General features: G+C 32.4%; 2 protein-coding genes across 3 annotated transcripts in view; one reads left to right on the forward strand and one right to left on the reverse strand.

The window, feature by feature from the left end:
* LOC106470988 (RNA-binding protein Rsf1-like) overlaps positions 1–4,651 on the forward strand; it is an 11,886-nt gene extending 7,235 nt beyond the window's left edge. For both annotated transcript variants that reach the window (XM_013931573.2, XM_013931574.2), the window contains exons 2-3: positions 2,910–3,337; positions 4,191–4,651. In XM_013931573.2, coding sequence (XP_013787027.1) covers positions 2,920–3,337; positions 4,191–4,204 — 432 coding nt within the window. In that variant the 5' untranslated portion in view covers positions 2,910–2,919 and the 3' untranslated portion in view covers positions 4,205–4,651. The remainder of the gene's footprint in view (positions 1–2,909; positions 3,338–4,190) is intronic.
* A 2,228-nt stretch (positions 4,652–6,879) lies between these two features.
* The window catches only part of LOC106470987 (GTP cyclohydrolase 1-like), a 17,047-nt gene continuing 10,118 nt past the window's right edge, over positions 6,880–13,808 (reverse strand). Inside the window, exons 2-6 of the mRNA XM_013931572.2 lie at positions 11,182–11,291; positions 10,467–10,522; positions 10,150–10,181; positions 8,210–8,294; positions 6,880–7,395 (exon numbers count right to left, since the gene is read on the reverse strand). Coding sequence (XP_013787026.2) covers positions 7,269–7,395; positions 8,210–8,294; positions 10,150–10,181; positions 10,467–10,522; positions 11,182–11,291 — 410 coding nt within the window. The 3' untranslated portion in view covers positions 6,880–7,268. The remainder of the gene's footprint in view (positions 7,396–8,209; positions 8,295–10,149; positions 10,182–10,466; positions 10,523–11,181; positions 11,292–13,808) is intronic.

Here is a 13,808-nt window from a genome sequence, read left to right on the forward strand (position 1 = left end):
CTAAAATTTGAATTATAATCTACAATTTGATACCAAAGTTATTGACATAAGTTTGGTATCAAACTGTAGATTATAACAAATTTTAGTACTATGTATTACCCAATCCCTAATTTAAAAGCAAATATATAAAAAAACAGATAAACATTGATTTTTGTGTGTCACATGGTATATTGAATGCAGACACATTGAACAGTGTCTAACTGCTATCCCCATCATTATAAGTTGTAAATCACTCTGAGAACATGCAGCTCACGTTATTGACAAGTTTGGTATCAAACTGTAGATTATAACAAATTTTAGTACTATGTATTACCCAATCCCTAATTTAAAAGCAAATATATAAAAAAACAGATAAACATTGATTTTTGTGTGTCACATGGTATATTGAATGCAGACACATTGAACAGTGTCTAACTGCTATCCCCATCATTATAAGTTGTAAATCACTCTGAGAACATGCAGCTCACGTTATTGACAAGTTTGGTATCAAACTGTAGATTATAATTCAAATTTTAGTACTATGTATTACCCAATTCCTAATTTAAAAGCAAATATAAAAAAAACAGATAAACATTGATTTTTGTGTGTCACATGGTATATTGAATGCAGACACATTGAACCGTGTCTAACTGCTATCCTCATCATTATAAGTTGTAAATCACTCTGAGAACATGCAGCTCACATTACGCTATCAAATTACATTACCCAGGAGCTGCTCTGCTCCAGTGCCTGCCTCATGAACCATTTTAATTATATTATTTTGATTGCTTATTTTACCTAATTTAGTCCTAAATAACTTAAGATCCGTAGTTTTAGATTTTAGTTACTTTTATAATAGTAAATAAATAATAAGTATGAAAAACAAGAAATAAAGAGCTTACCCGATGTTCTCCTTTTTTTTGCCCTCAATTGCCAAGGAGAGTTATGCCTGATCATTTTTTTTTTTTAATAGTGATTATAGTAAAGCACTTAATTCTTATTTAATTAAGTAATACACCAAAGAATATAGACTAATAACATGCAAAAAGTAGACAAATTCACTTCTAAAAATTTTCCTGACTTTCTAACTATGCGACAAAAGCCGTAACAAGTACATCCAAGCTAGTCGTTGCTACTCGGTTATCTGTTCAGAACACAACATTATACAATATGCCATTTGATAGATGAAAACTCTGACTTTCTATTGGTTATAGGTAATATATAATGAAACATAAGAAAGAACTATCAATGGATTGTGAAAGAGAGGATGTGGCAAGAGGGGTCTGATTTTCTATTCGATAGCTCTGTAACCAAACAAAATTAAAGTCTACAAAAATTATGGTCTGTATGATTTTATGAAGAGTATTTTTCGTTTAATTTCGTACATTTTCGAGGGGTGATGGATAAAATAGGGATGATGACATGCCGAGACAAAATGTGTCGCAATAGTGGAAATTCAGGATTTTTTTTTATATATTTCCTTGTGGAATTAAGAACTTAAAATTTGTGTACTATTTAAATATGGATTATTAGGTAAGATTTTGCTATTCTAATTGATACAACATAAACAAAAAGTAGTTTGATAAAATTTAGAATGTAAGACAAACTTTGTCATGCACAGTGAAGTGCACCTGGGCCGATAGGGTTAAGCTATATAGTTTCAATAGTGAAAATAACATAAAATATAAAGTTTTTTTTCTTAACAAACATCTGCAGTTTATAAAGGTTTTGCAAGTGAAATTTGAAAATTTTCTGATGCATAAGTATTTTTAATCTTGAAATAAAAATTACTTTGCATGTTGCATTCGAAAAGAAAAAAAGCATGAGAAAAACATTACTCAAAATGTCTTAAAACTTAATTAAAAATCTGATATTGTGCATACAAAATTCTTGTAATGTTTACTGATAATCTGCAAAATTTCCTTAAGATATACTTACTAATTCAAAAGTTATAACATGAAAACTATAACAAGCACAAAATGGTTACGAGGTTGGTTTGTGGAACAAGTCCATGCTGAATGAGTTAACTAGCAAGTGTTGAAAGGCTGTAGAAATTTGCTCACTGGCAACCTGGTCAAATTATGTCCCATTTTTTTAATGCTATTCAATTTTGTCAGTGGTGTCTGTCTCACTTAAATCATCATGTGACTTATTTCCATGCCTCGTTACAAATTAATTCCACTACAGCTCTTTTTGCTTTTAAGGTTGTTCTCATTCCCAACAATCAAAGTGAATGTGGCAATCTGGTTAGAACATTGTTCAAATTCGATCAGTTGAAATAAAAAATGCCTGTTCATGTTTTGGCCTCCAGTATTGAGTTTCTGTTGCCTGAATCTTTAGATTGTGTTATTTACCTTTATAATAAGCTACAAGAAGGTAAAGAGTGTCCCGGTGGACAACCCCTGGATCATCGTTTCCACATGCATGTTTTGGTCCCTGAACTGACCTTGATTATGTACTTCTCACGTTTTTATTTTTTATTATTATTAATTCAATTAATTTCTGACCTTCCACGTTGGATTTAACATAATATAAAGATATTACTGGTATTTTCAATATTACAAAAAAAAGGTAATTACTTTTTATGGTTGTCACAAAAAGTAGTGTTACAATGGATCTATGGTCATAGAAATGTTCCAATTTATAAGATTTGACAACTATATAAATAGTAAACCTATTTTAGTTAATTAGGTAATTTTAAGAAACTTCGCTATTTTTTTTTAAGTAGTGTGATTAGTGATGGTTATGGTAGTCTTAGTATTTTTATTTCTGTAGGGAGGGTTTGGCATTTTTGTGTATTATATTTTCATTATTACATTTTATGTATTCTTAGTACCCAAAAGTTAAAGATACAAGCATGAGCATTCCAGCATAATGTTACAATAAAGTGATCTAGCTATTATTATTTTTTCATCATGTCTGCTTAACAGAATACACAAGATGAACAGGAGGGATAGTGGAACACGTGTCTTTGTTGGAGGTCTTACAGAAGATATCCAGAAAGAAGACTTAGAGATGGAATTTGAGAAGGTTGGAAAGATTGTTAGTGTTTGGGTAGCACAAAATCCACCTGGTTTTGGGTTTGTTGAATTTGATGACAGAGAAGATGCTAATGAAGCAATAAATGCAATGAATGGTCATCTTATAAAGGGTGCAAGAATCAGAGTAGAAATGTCAAGAGGAAAACGTGGTGGGCGAGGAGGAGGCCGTGGGAGAGGAGGATTCCGAGGAGGGCGTGGTGGTGGTTTTAGAGGTGGTGACGGAGATTATGATAGGCGAGGCCCATCCTATGACTCGTACAGAGGAGACGGCAACTTTTCTCGCAGGGGTGGAGGATACAGGTCTAATGATGGAAGAGGTATTGTTTATAATTTTGACTCTTAGATAGAGGTTATTCTTAATTACAACATCTCTGGACCAGATTATTCTGCAGGTTCTCTGTCGCTAAATCTGGCTTTAGATTGAAAATATGTTTAAAATCAGTAAGTCATGGGCCACATAAAGAATGTCCTTTTTGAACTTAAATTATTCTTCTAGCATGTCAGAAATGATACAAGATAAAACTGACCAGTTGGTTAAATGCAGGTATTTCATGTTGATCTAACTTGGGATATTGCAAAAAAGTGTAAAAAATTAAGACATTCTATAAAATTGCTTCTGTATTTGTTTAAATGTTTCTTACCACCACCCCCTTTCTAATTCTTTAAAAATATTGTGAAAAGGCTCCTATAAAAACAAAAACCTTTGTTACAATATCTTTGAGATGATTATTTTTAGATGTCTTCCTTCTATGGTTTTTGATTCTGAGTTACTTAGTAGTATCATAAAAATTTGAGGTACTCTTATGAATTAACTGTTGTTTATTTCATTTAATTTCTGCATATTTTTTTATATATTTTTTCCCATTTCTTTCTCTCCAAAGACCCGATTAGTCTCTTAATTTAATAGTCTAAAATAGTAAGAGTATCAAGCATTGTAAAAGCATAACAAAACTTTTTTTTATCGTGTTTGGATAGAAACTTGTGTAATAACATCATAACAGTGGAGAAATAATTTCAAATTAATGTCTTTTATTAGATTTTTCTTTCTCTAAATATGTTGTTTATATTCCATTTTATTGAATGTTTATTATATTCTATTTTATTGAATGTTTATTATATTCTATTGTGATACTGCTTCAGTAATACAGATCAAGTTTTCTTTTTCTTTAGAAAGTCCCTACTGAGATTTGAAGTAACTTCAGAAGTACAGTCATCTGTCAGTAAGACACCCTTGTTTTTTATCAAGGGTTGTTATATATTCTGCTAGAGAAAGGTGTTGCCACTCATCTTGTGATTTTGTTTTATTGTTGCCTAATATTTTCATCTCCTCTTTCATCTTTTGGTTGTCATTTTTTTCCAAAACTTGTTGAAAGCAACAGAGTATCAAACTTCAGATATTTTGTATCTTTATGAGGCTATATCCTGTGGTTTTCAACAACTTTAGGGTTTAATTTTGAAGTTAATTAAAAATAAATATAATGTGTCTTTTTTTATTTAGTTGATTATGTCGACAACTGTCAATCCTTGACAGATTTTTGTATTAATTAACTTATTTTAAAGCTCGTGTTTTTCCAGTTCATAAATCACCTAAATTTTTGTGCAAAAATTAAAAACTTCTTTATCCCCCTGTATTTTTACAGACATTGTAAGAAAATCTTTGTTCTTTTGTCAGTCTTGATTGAGCTTCAACGATTGTACATAGGGAGGTGTTAATATTTGCCTGTAAATGGTACAGAAACTGATAAGGCTTTTTTTTTTTTTTAAGAGTTTGAAGAGACTACTGGGAAAAGTAGTATCATAAGCCATGAAGTTTTTGCATTGAGCTTATGTCAGAAATAAATATTTCTCTAACTTTCACATATACAGTCTCAATTTTGACTAAAGAACTTTTACAGTACTACAGACTTTAATTTGTTGCTCTAAGGAAATGGTTTGTATAAGATGCAAGTTATAATCAAGGTTTACGTAAAATGCAATGATTCTTCAAAACATCAGATTTGTAGAACAACCAATAGACTGTTATTCTATATGACTGTATGCTACATGGTAAAGTATTCATCTCAGATAATTCTGAGCTAACAAACTTTGCAAATATGCTTGACAGTTTGTACTGCTTCTTCAGCCACAAATTCAAACTGGGGCTGTTAAGATGAAGTAAGTTTCTATATCAAACTTAATGCTTGTCACAATCCAGTGTCTGCTCTGAATCAAAATATCCACTGCTCTGCTAATTTACCAGTATGAACTGTGCTGTAGTGTCATGAAGAGGACAACCCTCAGCCCAATTGGTTTGTCAGAACCAGTACATGTATTTTTACCTTAATCTTTTGTTGACAAAGGTCTTCCAGTATCCATGTCTGTTCTATGCAATGAAGTACCTACTATTGCTTTTCACAGTTTGCCTTGAAGTAGCTAACTTCTAGGTGGTGCACATGGTACTGTGTTTGCACCATTTTCCCCATCCTTGCATAACCAATAAAATTGTCTTCATAATTTGCTCATGGTGCATCATATTTGTTATCCTCCGGATTCTTGTGGCTGGATATTTTTTTAGATCATGTAATTGAAGTTGGCTCTTCAACATTCAACCTTGGTTCATGTTTCAGCAACTGGCCAAATGTCCACCAAAAGTGCTATTGATGTTTCATCCTAGCATTGAAGAATATGTAGCAAGCTGACAGATCAGATCACCACAGGGCGAGTTCAGGTGTGTACCAGCTTGCCAGTTTCTACAAAGCATGCCTTCCCCCTTACACACACCTCATTGGCTCAGTGGTAAGTCTGCAGAGTTATGATGCTAAACATTTGGTTTTAATACCCATTGTTAGCAGAGTACAGACAACTCATTGGGTAGTCTTGTGCATAACTAATAAAACACACTAGTGATGAATTCAAATTCGATGACAAGGAACCCACTTTGAGACTAATAATGGTTGGAGACTGCTTGAATGGCTAATGAAGAAAAACTTTAATATAAGTTTAACATAACAGCAAATGTACAACGTTTCGACAAGGTTTTGTCTGATGATGACGAAACGTTGGACATTTGCTGTTGTGTTAAACTGATAGTTTTTCTTCATTACCCATTCAAGCTGTCTCCAACAATTATTAAAACACACTAGATTTTTCTGCCACCATGGATGATCTAAGTCATGAGTTGATGCTCTTAGTTTAAGGGTGGAGGGAAGAATCTAATGGGGGGGGGGGTGCATAGCTGCACCTCCAGAATAGAGTTCTGTCTCACTCCTTGCTTATCTTTTTCATGTTAGCTCATCTAATAATTTCATCTTCTCAGCTATAACTTTGTGGTCCATGGCAAAAGGCACAATATTTACTGCCTGTAAAGAAAGCAAATGATATATAATTGTCTAAATAGGCATTTTAAGTCACCCACTTTCAATCGCAAATAATCCATAGCTATTTCCTATTCTGGGAACTAAATTTATTTAAATTTTCTGACACTGGTAATGAACAGTAGATCTTTCAACATAACCAGGCATACTTAGGAAAGAGTGAGATGAATTTTGAAGATGGTGGTAGATAAGACAGAAAAACACTTGTCTTGTTGCAACAGTTGGATGAAACGTTGCCTAAATGGACAACACGATGGGATCTGACCAGCAGGACAAGTGGAATGAACAAGCTGATTGCTGGTGTAAAGCAATTTTAAGTCTACATGTGAATGCTACTTATAAAAGTTTGACCTTTGGTCTGCAGTGGGTAGAATATAACTGTTTTGAAATAAATCAAGAATTAATTCTTAGTTCATGACTTAGGGTGAGATTAAAAGAATGACACTTTACAGCAGCAGGAATGATGTGTTGAAGGATATTTGCCAGAAATTTCTGATTTAAACACATTTAAATTAAACGTTTTTATGATGAGCATTTTCAAAAGTCTAATAAATACAAATTACATACAATAATGAACACTTGTGATGAAGCTTAAGTTAATAATACTCATCATCTGTGGAACTTGACATTGCAGACATTTAGGAACTTTGTGTTCACTGATACAAACTGTATAGTTTCTCACTTAAACATTATTTAATGCATTTTATTGTCTCAACTGTTCATTTAAAAGATAATTTTAAATGTTTAAAATATATAAAAAAAATTAGTTATTTCCTCTTGCAAATGAAAAACAAAAATAAAATACCGCACAATCTTTTTAAATGATAATGTTAGTTTGAAACTCCCTCCCAAAGTGTTAAAAAATCAAATCAGTATTCTACATCATATATCTTAATCATTTACGAATTAATGTTAAAAATTCTTCTCTTGTCTTCGGATCTTCCCGGAAATAGCCGAGCATAGTGCTGGTCACGGTTTTGCTGTTAAGTTTCTGAACACCACGCATCACCATACACATGTGGCTAAGTAAAAGAAACAATTATTATTTAAAACCACTCGTCATATAATACAAAGGAATACAGTAATGTTGTAGTGTCTAGGGATAATAAAAAAATCAATGTTTTAATATAAATTTGCAAGATGATCTTAATGTAGTGAGTCCTTAAGAGAAAAGTAACAAACATGAAGTATTTGTCAAAGTAAATTAATCGTAAAGTGTTTCACTCAACACTAACCAGTAAATTACCCTCTGTAATTATTATTGTCCAAGATGATCTTTGATAAACTTCATTTGAATTTTATTAAGGCAAATATTAATTCACATTAATTAAAGGGCAAAATAAATGTAGAAAAACAATGTATTGTCTTTGGGGGCGGAACATGTGACTGAGGAGGCGAACCTGATTCAAATCCATGCATTTTAAGAGTGAAGTTAATCCCTTAGTGTGGATGGTAGGGTACTGTTGACTAGCTACCTTCCATCTGACCAGTAAATAAAAATGGTGGCAGATTACGTTAGTGGGTTTGCCATAATATTTCATTTTGTAGACTTAAAGGGACAATTCAGAATTTTGCACAAAGCTATAGAACTTCTCACTGCTTATAACTGTCCATAATTTTAAACTGATATAGTAGAAAAGAGTCATCTGGTGAATGGTAACCACCATTAATTCTTGGGTTACTTCTGTCTGATTGAATAAAGGGGATTTAACCATCGATCTTGTATGGCCCCAAATTTGTGGTGAGGGGTTGGTAACAAGGCATGCTAATTTCTGATCCATTCTTGGCACTTGATGGTGTAATACTATGATATCAAATTAAAAACTTGTTACTTACCTAGCTTCAATAACGACTCCCACTCCTGTAGGGTTGATCGCCTCCACGATAGCAAGGGCAATCTGTTTTGTCAACCTTTCTTGAACTGGTGGAGAAGTAATGATTAACTTTATATAAATATTGTATGTAAGCATTTACACACCAATACAATCGTAACCACCCTGCAAAAATATTACTTCAAGTTGTGATAAATAACTGAAACTGTCTTTATTTTTCACAATTTAGAACTATCATCTAAGGGTCTTCGTTTCACACAGTTAGTTATCCAATTGGGGGGCACTGGTAATCAACTATGTTATATTCTTTGTTGACATGTTTGCTGCAGTAGTACTAGTGGTTGTAGTGTGGAGTTTTAGTTTATAAATGCCATTTACCGAGTTTTATGTATCAGGTTGTAAAGATGTTGGTGAACAGGTTTTTCCAATATCAAATTAAAAAATCACAGAAATTTTGAGGCAGTCTGACAGGGCATATTGCACCATGTGCCTTTCTAAACTGATACTGTATAACGATACTATACAAATTTGTCTCTTATCTTTTGTAAAAAATACTCTTCTTGAACAGCTAGATTGAAAATAGTTTTTGATAAAATTGGGTCTAGTTTTTTCAGCATTGCATTAATGGATTCATCACTTCGTTCAGTAGTTATTTTTAAACTTTGGTATACACAACAGAATTGCAACCTCGACCCCGAAAGTAGTAGTGATTATTGTGATGTAGCAGCAACACCATATGCTTATCTAATTTAAAAAAGCTTACAAAATGTGGCGTGATATCATCATTCCTTGATTGTTAGTGCACTTACTAACAACGGTGTAGCGTCAGCATCAATAATTCTGTAGGGTGTGGCAACTAAATACAGGTACATTGCATAAATCAAAATTCCACGTTTCTCTGTGTTTCTCTTAATGTACCTTAATTAATACATTCAAACTTAATGTTGTATATGTTAACCTATGTATTAGTTTATACATATCATTGTAAATGGTTGAATTCACCAAAATTAGTTGTCAGTCTGTTGGACCCGGTCTCCATTTTCCGATTCATACCTCTTGTATATAATTAGGCCTTTTTCTTTTTTTATACATAGTTCACAGTATCAAAGCTTTCTCATCTACGACTATTTGTTTTGGTTTTATAGAAGAATAAAAATTAATCCTACCGGTTTTTACCAGTATATATATTTTTCCCTTACATAATTTTGTTCCTTGCTTCTTTAGTTTTCGGTATACTGTACTTCTCTTATTTTGCCATTTTCTTGTAAAGCTTGCTGAAGATGGTCTTAAATGCATTTTGTTTTGGTAGAGACAATATGAAACTGTTAGAGAAGTCTAGCTTTTAAATATAGGTTCTTATAACAAAATTCCATTGTATTTCTCACAGAAAGCGTATGACGACATTTTAAAGGTAAATTAAGGTATTTTAGTCTGAATACACTTGTATATAGGTGACAAATTTCGCTCAAAGGGAATAATGACCACCACATGTCATTCATTTTAAACTAACAATGGTGTTAATCTTTACTTCTGGTCAAAGCAAGTTACCTACATAGATCAGACTTTAAAATGTAAGCTACTAATGACCATTCCTAATTAGATACGAGGTTCATAACTATATTTGTTATATATGTGATCAGTTTTAACATATTAGCAATGGATAAAACTATTTGTCCCATATTATGAATATTATATACTACAAAACCTGTTTTATTCGTGTTTCACTACTATGGAGTTTCCTCGTCCATTGTGAAAATATGGATGGCATTTGAAACTTGCCTAAACACTTACAGTAACTTTGGGTTGTGTCAATCCATACTTGATTACAATTGACATTAAAATATATAGTGTTTTCAAAAGGTTTAGAAATAATTGTACATTAAAGGGAGTTGTATTTATTTAACTATATATTTAAATTTTATAAATCTTCTCACGTTAACATACCTTGTAGACGTCTACTGTAAATTTCGACTAACCTGCTCAAAATAGACAAAAATAAGTATAATCAGCACAGTAAATCAAAAATGGTAATCTTTAAGAAATATAAACTAAGGGCTTAACATAAGTCCTAATTCAATTATTTAGTTTCCATGACAATAGTCGATTGTGCTCAAATTAATTTTTTTATATAATACTTTAATAAATATACTAATATTTCACTTATAATTTAAGCTTGAATACCTATGCCATACTCCAATGTATCTGGGTATGCTTATAATATGCAAATACTATGACGTTATGAATACAAATGCACTTGTTACCTTGCCAACTTGCTTAAACCTAGAACTTTCTTGTCAGGAAGATATCCAATGGAGACCTGAAAATAAAGAAGTATTTCTTATACACATTGCTGAACCGTAACACCGTTTTCTTATGTATAATATATGGGAAAAGTACCGTTTCTTGAGTATTTAGTTAGCTTTTAATTTATGTGGAAGATGTTTCAAATAAAGTTTACATTTTTGTTGCTACAATAAGTTTTTAAAAAACGAAAAATAGAAGTCGGATACCCGCCCACAACCTTTCCCAATATTCTATGAAAGTAACGTTATTCATACGTCAGTTGTAGCTTGATAAACCACGTATGATGGTAGAATATCAGGACTCAACATACAAAAACGAAATTTGGTTTTCCGCCAGAAATACGTGATATTTCCTTCCATGTATGCTTCGACTCTTGCATAAACTGAACTTTCTTGGGCTCTAAAGGTAGCGTTAGCTTCTAATGGATAATTTGATTAAAAGCTTCTAGCTTTGGTAATGGTGAAGCACCTTTGTCACAACAGTAATTAAATGTACATTATTGTTATAGATCTGTCGAAGCAACTGTAAACCAATTCAAAAATACAATGTCATCTTTTGTTTTTAATTATTACAGTGTTTTGACTCGTAATCGGGCAAGACTTACAATAAAAAAAAAAACTCCCAATGGCTTAGCAGTAAGTCAGTGAGCTTATAACGTTAAAAATGTCTAACCTTTCCAATGAACGGCACCAGGTGGTGCTCACACATAGAGAACATCTCAATATCCTTGACTATAACCATCTCATCGTGGTCTTCATGAAATATAGCGTCGTTGACCACATCTGAAAGGAAAAAAAATAAGTATTTAAATAATGGCAAATATTTATTTTTTTATTACTACAATTAAATCAGGTTAATTATTTGAGTGGTTACACGCTCTTTTAATAAAGAACATTCATAATTCTATTTCTCTAAACTTTTACACTAACATTTTAAACTTGTGTAACTGCACTGGTATTACATATTTTTATGTTTGTCTTCGATACTATTGGGTTGTGTGATCAGTTAAAAAAGACCAATCACAAAAGGGAGCCAGTGCGGCTTTAATAGTTAGCATTGCCCACTGTGGACCCATAGTTACCGCCTAGAAAAGAAAAGTGCTTTGGGTCCATGAGTGTTATAAGGGTGACAGTAAAATCTCACTATCCACTTGGAGTAGCTCACGAGTTGGCGGCGAGTGTTGTTGACTAGCTTCCTTCTTTTCAGTCTAACACTTCAAAATTTAATTATGTCTAGTGCATATAGTTGCTCTCGGGTAATTTTGCGCGAAATTCCAAGAAAAACATTCAATCCAACTATCTGTAGCAAATAGTAACTTTGGCCTCTTAAAAATGAGTTTCATATGTTTACGGTACAGAAAACTAATCAAAGTCTTGAATAATATTGGACACTACTACGGTAGGTGAAGGAAATCCTTTCATGGCTATCCAAAATGCTATGTGAGCACAGGGAAGGTGGTAGTTGGGGTTGTGAAACAGTGCTGGCGAAATATTCATAATATGGAAATTACCACAAGGACTGGCCTAGTTTGTGAAAAGAGGAGAGTGCCGTCTATGTATGGGTCGTAAAAATCCCGCTTTAAAATTATAGTTTTTACTTAGTCTGTGGTATTGTGATCCATATTTGAGATGATAATAGAAAAATCGCAAAATGTGGATTCCGGAAATGTTAGGCAGAGAATAAATCGGACAGCAAAAGGAAAAAAAAGTATATAATATTTTATTCACATTGACCAATGTTTAAGTATCTCATTTACTGCCCGGTTTCTAATTTCCTTTTAATTTAACTAGTTGGTGTTGAGAGGACAAAGTTGTTCCAAATCCTATCTGAAAAGAACAAAGGAATTCTGGTTTACCGCCAAAATTCAGATAAAAACGTTAGAATATAGTATACTAAAATTCAATGCTGCTTAAGTCACTAGCTATTTTATATGACATTTACAGGGGAGGAAAACCCTTAACTCTTATCAATTTTTATAATAATATGCACCACCCTTTTTTCGCGGTCGGTATATGGAAGCTTTATCCGAGTAAAATAATTAGTAGATGTTCATTACTTTTGATATTCGATTAACAAGAATGTCATTGCACGAAAATTGAGAAGAGTCTAAAAAAATGTGCATCTTGAACTAGTTATGGAAAGGTGAATATCATGACTATTACAGTAATAAGAAGTGGGAACCTTTAGCATGATCTCTTTATCATATTAATTTACAATAATTTTTTTTCTTTTTGTATAACTTTTAGGATAATTTCGTTGTTTTACACAAATACGGAGAATAAAAATAATTTTAACTCCATTTGTTTTTAGCGCAAAGCTATCTAAACTAATAATCACAAGGAATAGGACTTCGAATTTTAGCGTTGTAAGTCTATAAACCTATCGCTGAACCTCTGGGAGCCAAAACTTAATGGTACAATATTATTTAATGCTCTGTATTATATAGTTTTAATCATTGTATCAAATATTGGAGGTCTTGATAAGATAGTTTTCTTCAAATATATATGACACTCTATATACAGCTTGTGTTTCCAGTTTAAATTATTTTTTAACACAAGGAAAGAAAAACAATACTGCTTGGAACACATTATTGAACAGTCATACCGACTATGGAACAGAGAAAAATATCAGCATGTGTGCAAAACCTAAAGAAAGCATTCCGAAGTTAATGCCCGTGTTTCCTTATATAAATCTCGTGTTTGCATAAACGACGATTATCAAAGAAATATTCTACCACTAGCAAGTGAATGTGCTTGAGCTTGATTTGAGACTTGAATATGTGATATTACTTATTCAAGAATAAATAGTTAACACCTGAAGAAGATTTAACAAGTTTTGTTAGTATAATCTAGACTCGTGTGAAAAGGAAGAAACCCACAGACAGCAGTTATAGAAATACCAAATAAAATTCCTTAAGATGAAAATGATACACAGATGTGGGAAACTTCGTAGTTAAGCTCTTGATCGGACTAGAGAACCTCAGAAATTTGAATATACGGAGGTAGAGAAATACAGACCTGAAATCGTTATTTTTTCTGATAGTTGACCAATTACGTTCGGGAAAACAGTTAGTGACAGCCCTATCATCCAATGTGACTTTTGGATCGGTAACTTCATAAGGCGAGAATGGTAATCACCAAGATACATAAAGAAGTTAGAAGACAGAAACCGATGAAACAAATCTCAACACAAGTTTTGCAAAACTTAAAATATGGGTTTAAAACCTTACTCCACAACCATAGAAAGAGCATTTCATTTTAAAATATAACTAAAATTACACAAAGTGTGTGTGTGTGTGT

Source organism: Limulus polyphemus, unplaced genomic scaffold, assembly GCF_000517525.1.
Source record: "Limulus polyphemus unplaced genomic scaffold, Limulus_polyphemus-2.1.2 Scaffold4340, whole genome shotgun sequence".
NCBI lineage: Eukaryota > Metazoa > Arthropoda > Merostomata > Xiphosura > Limulidae > Limulus > Limulus polyphemus.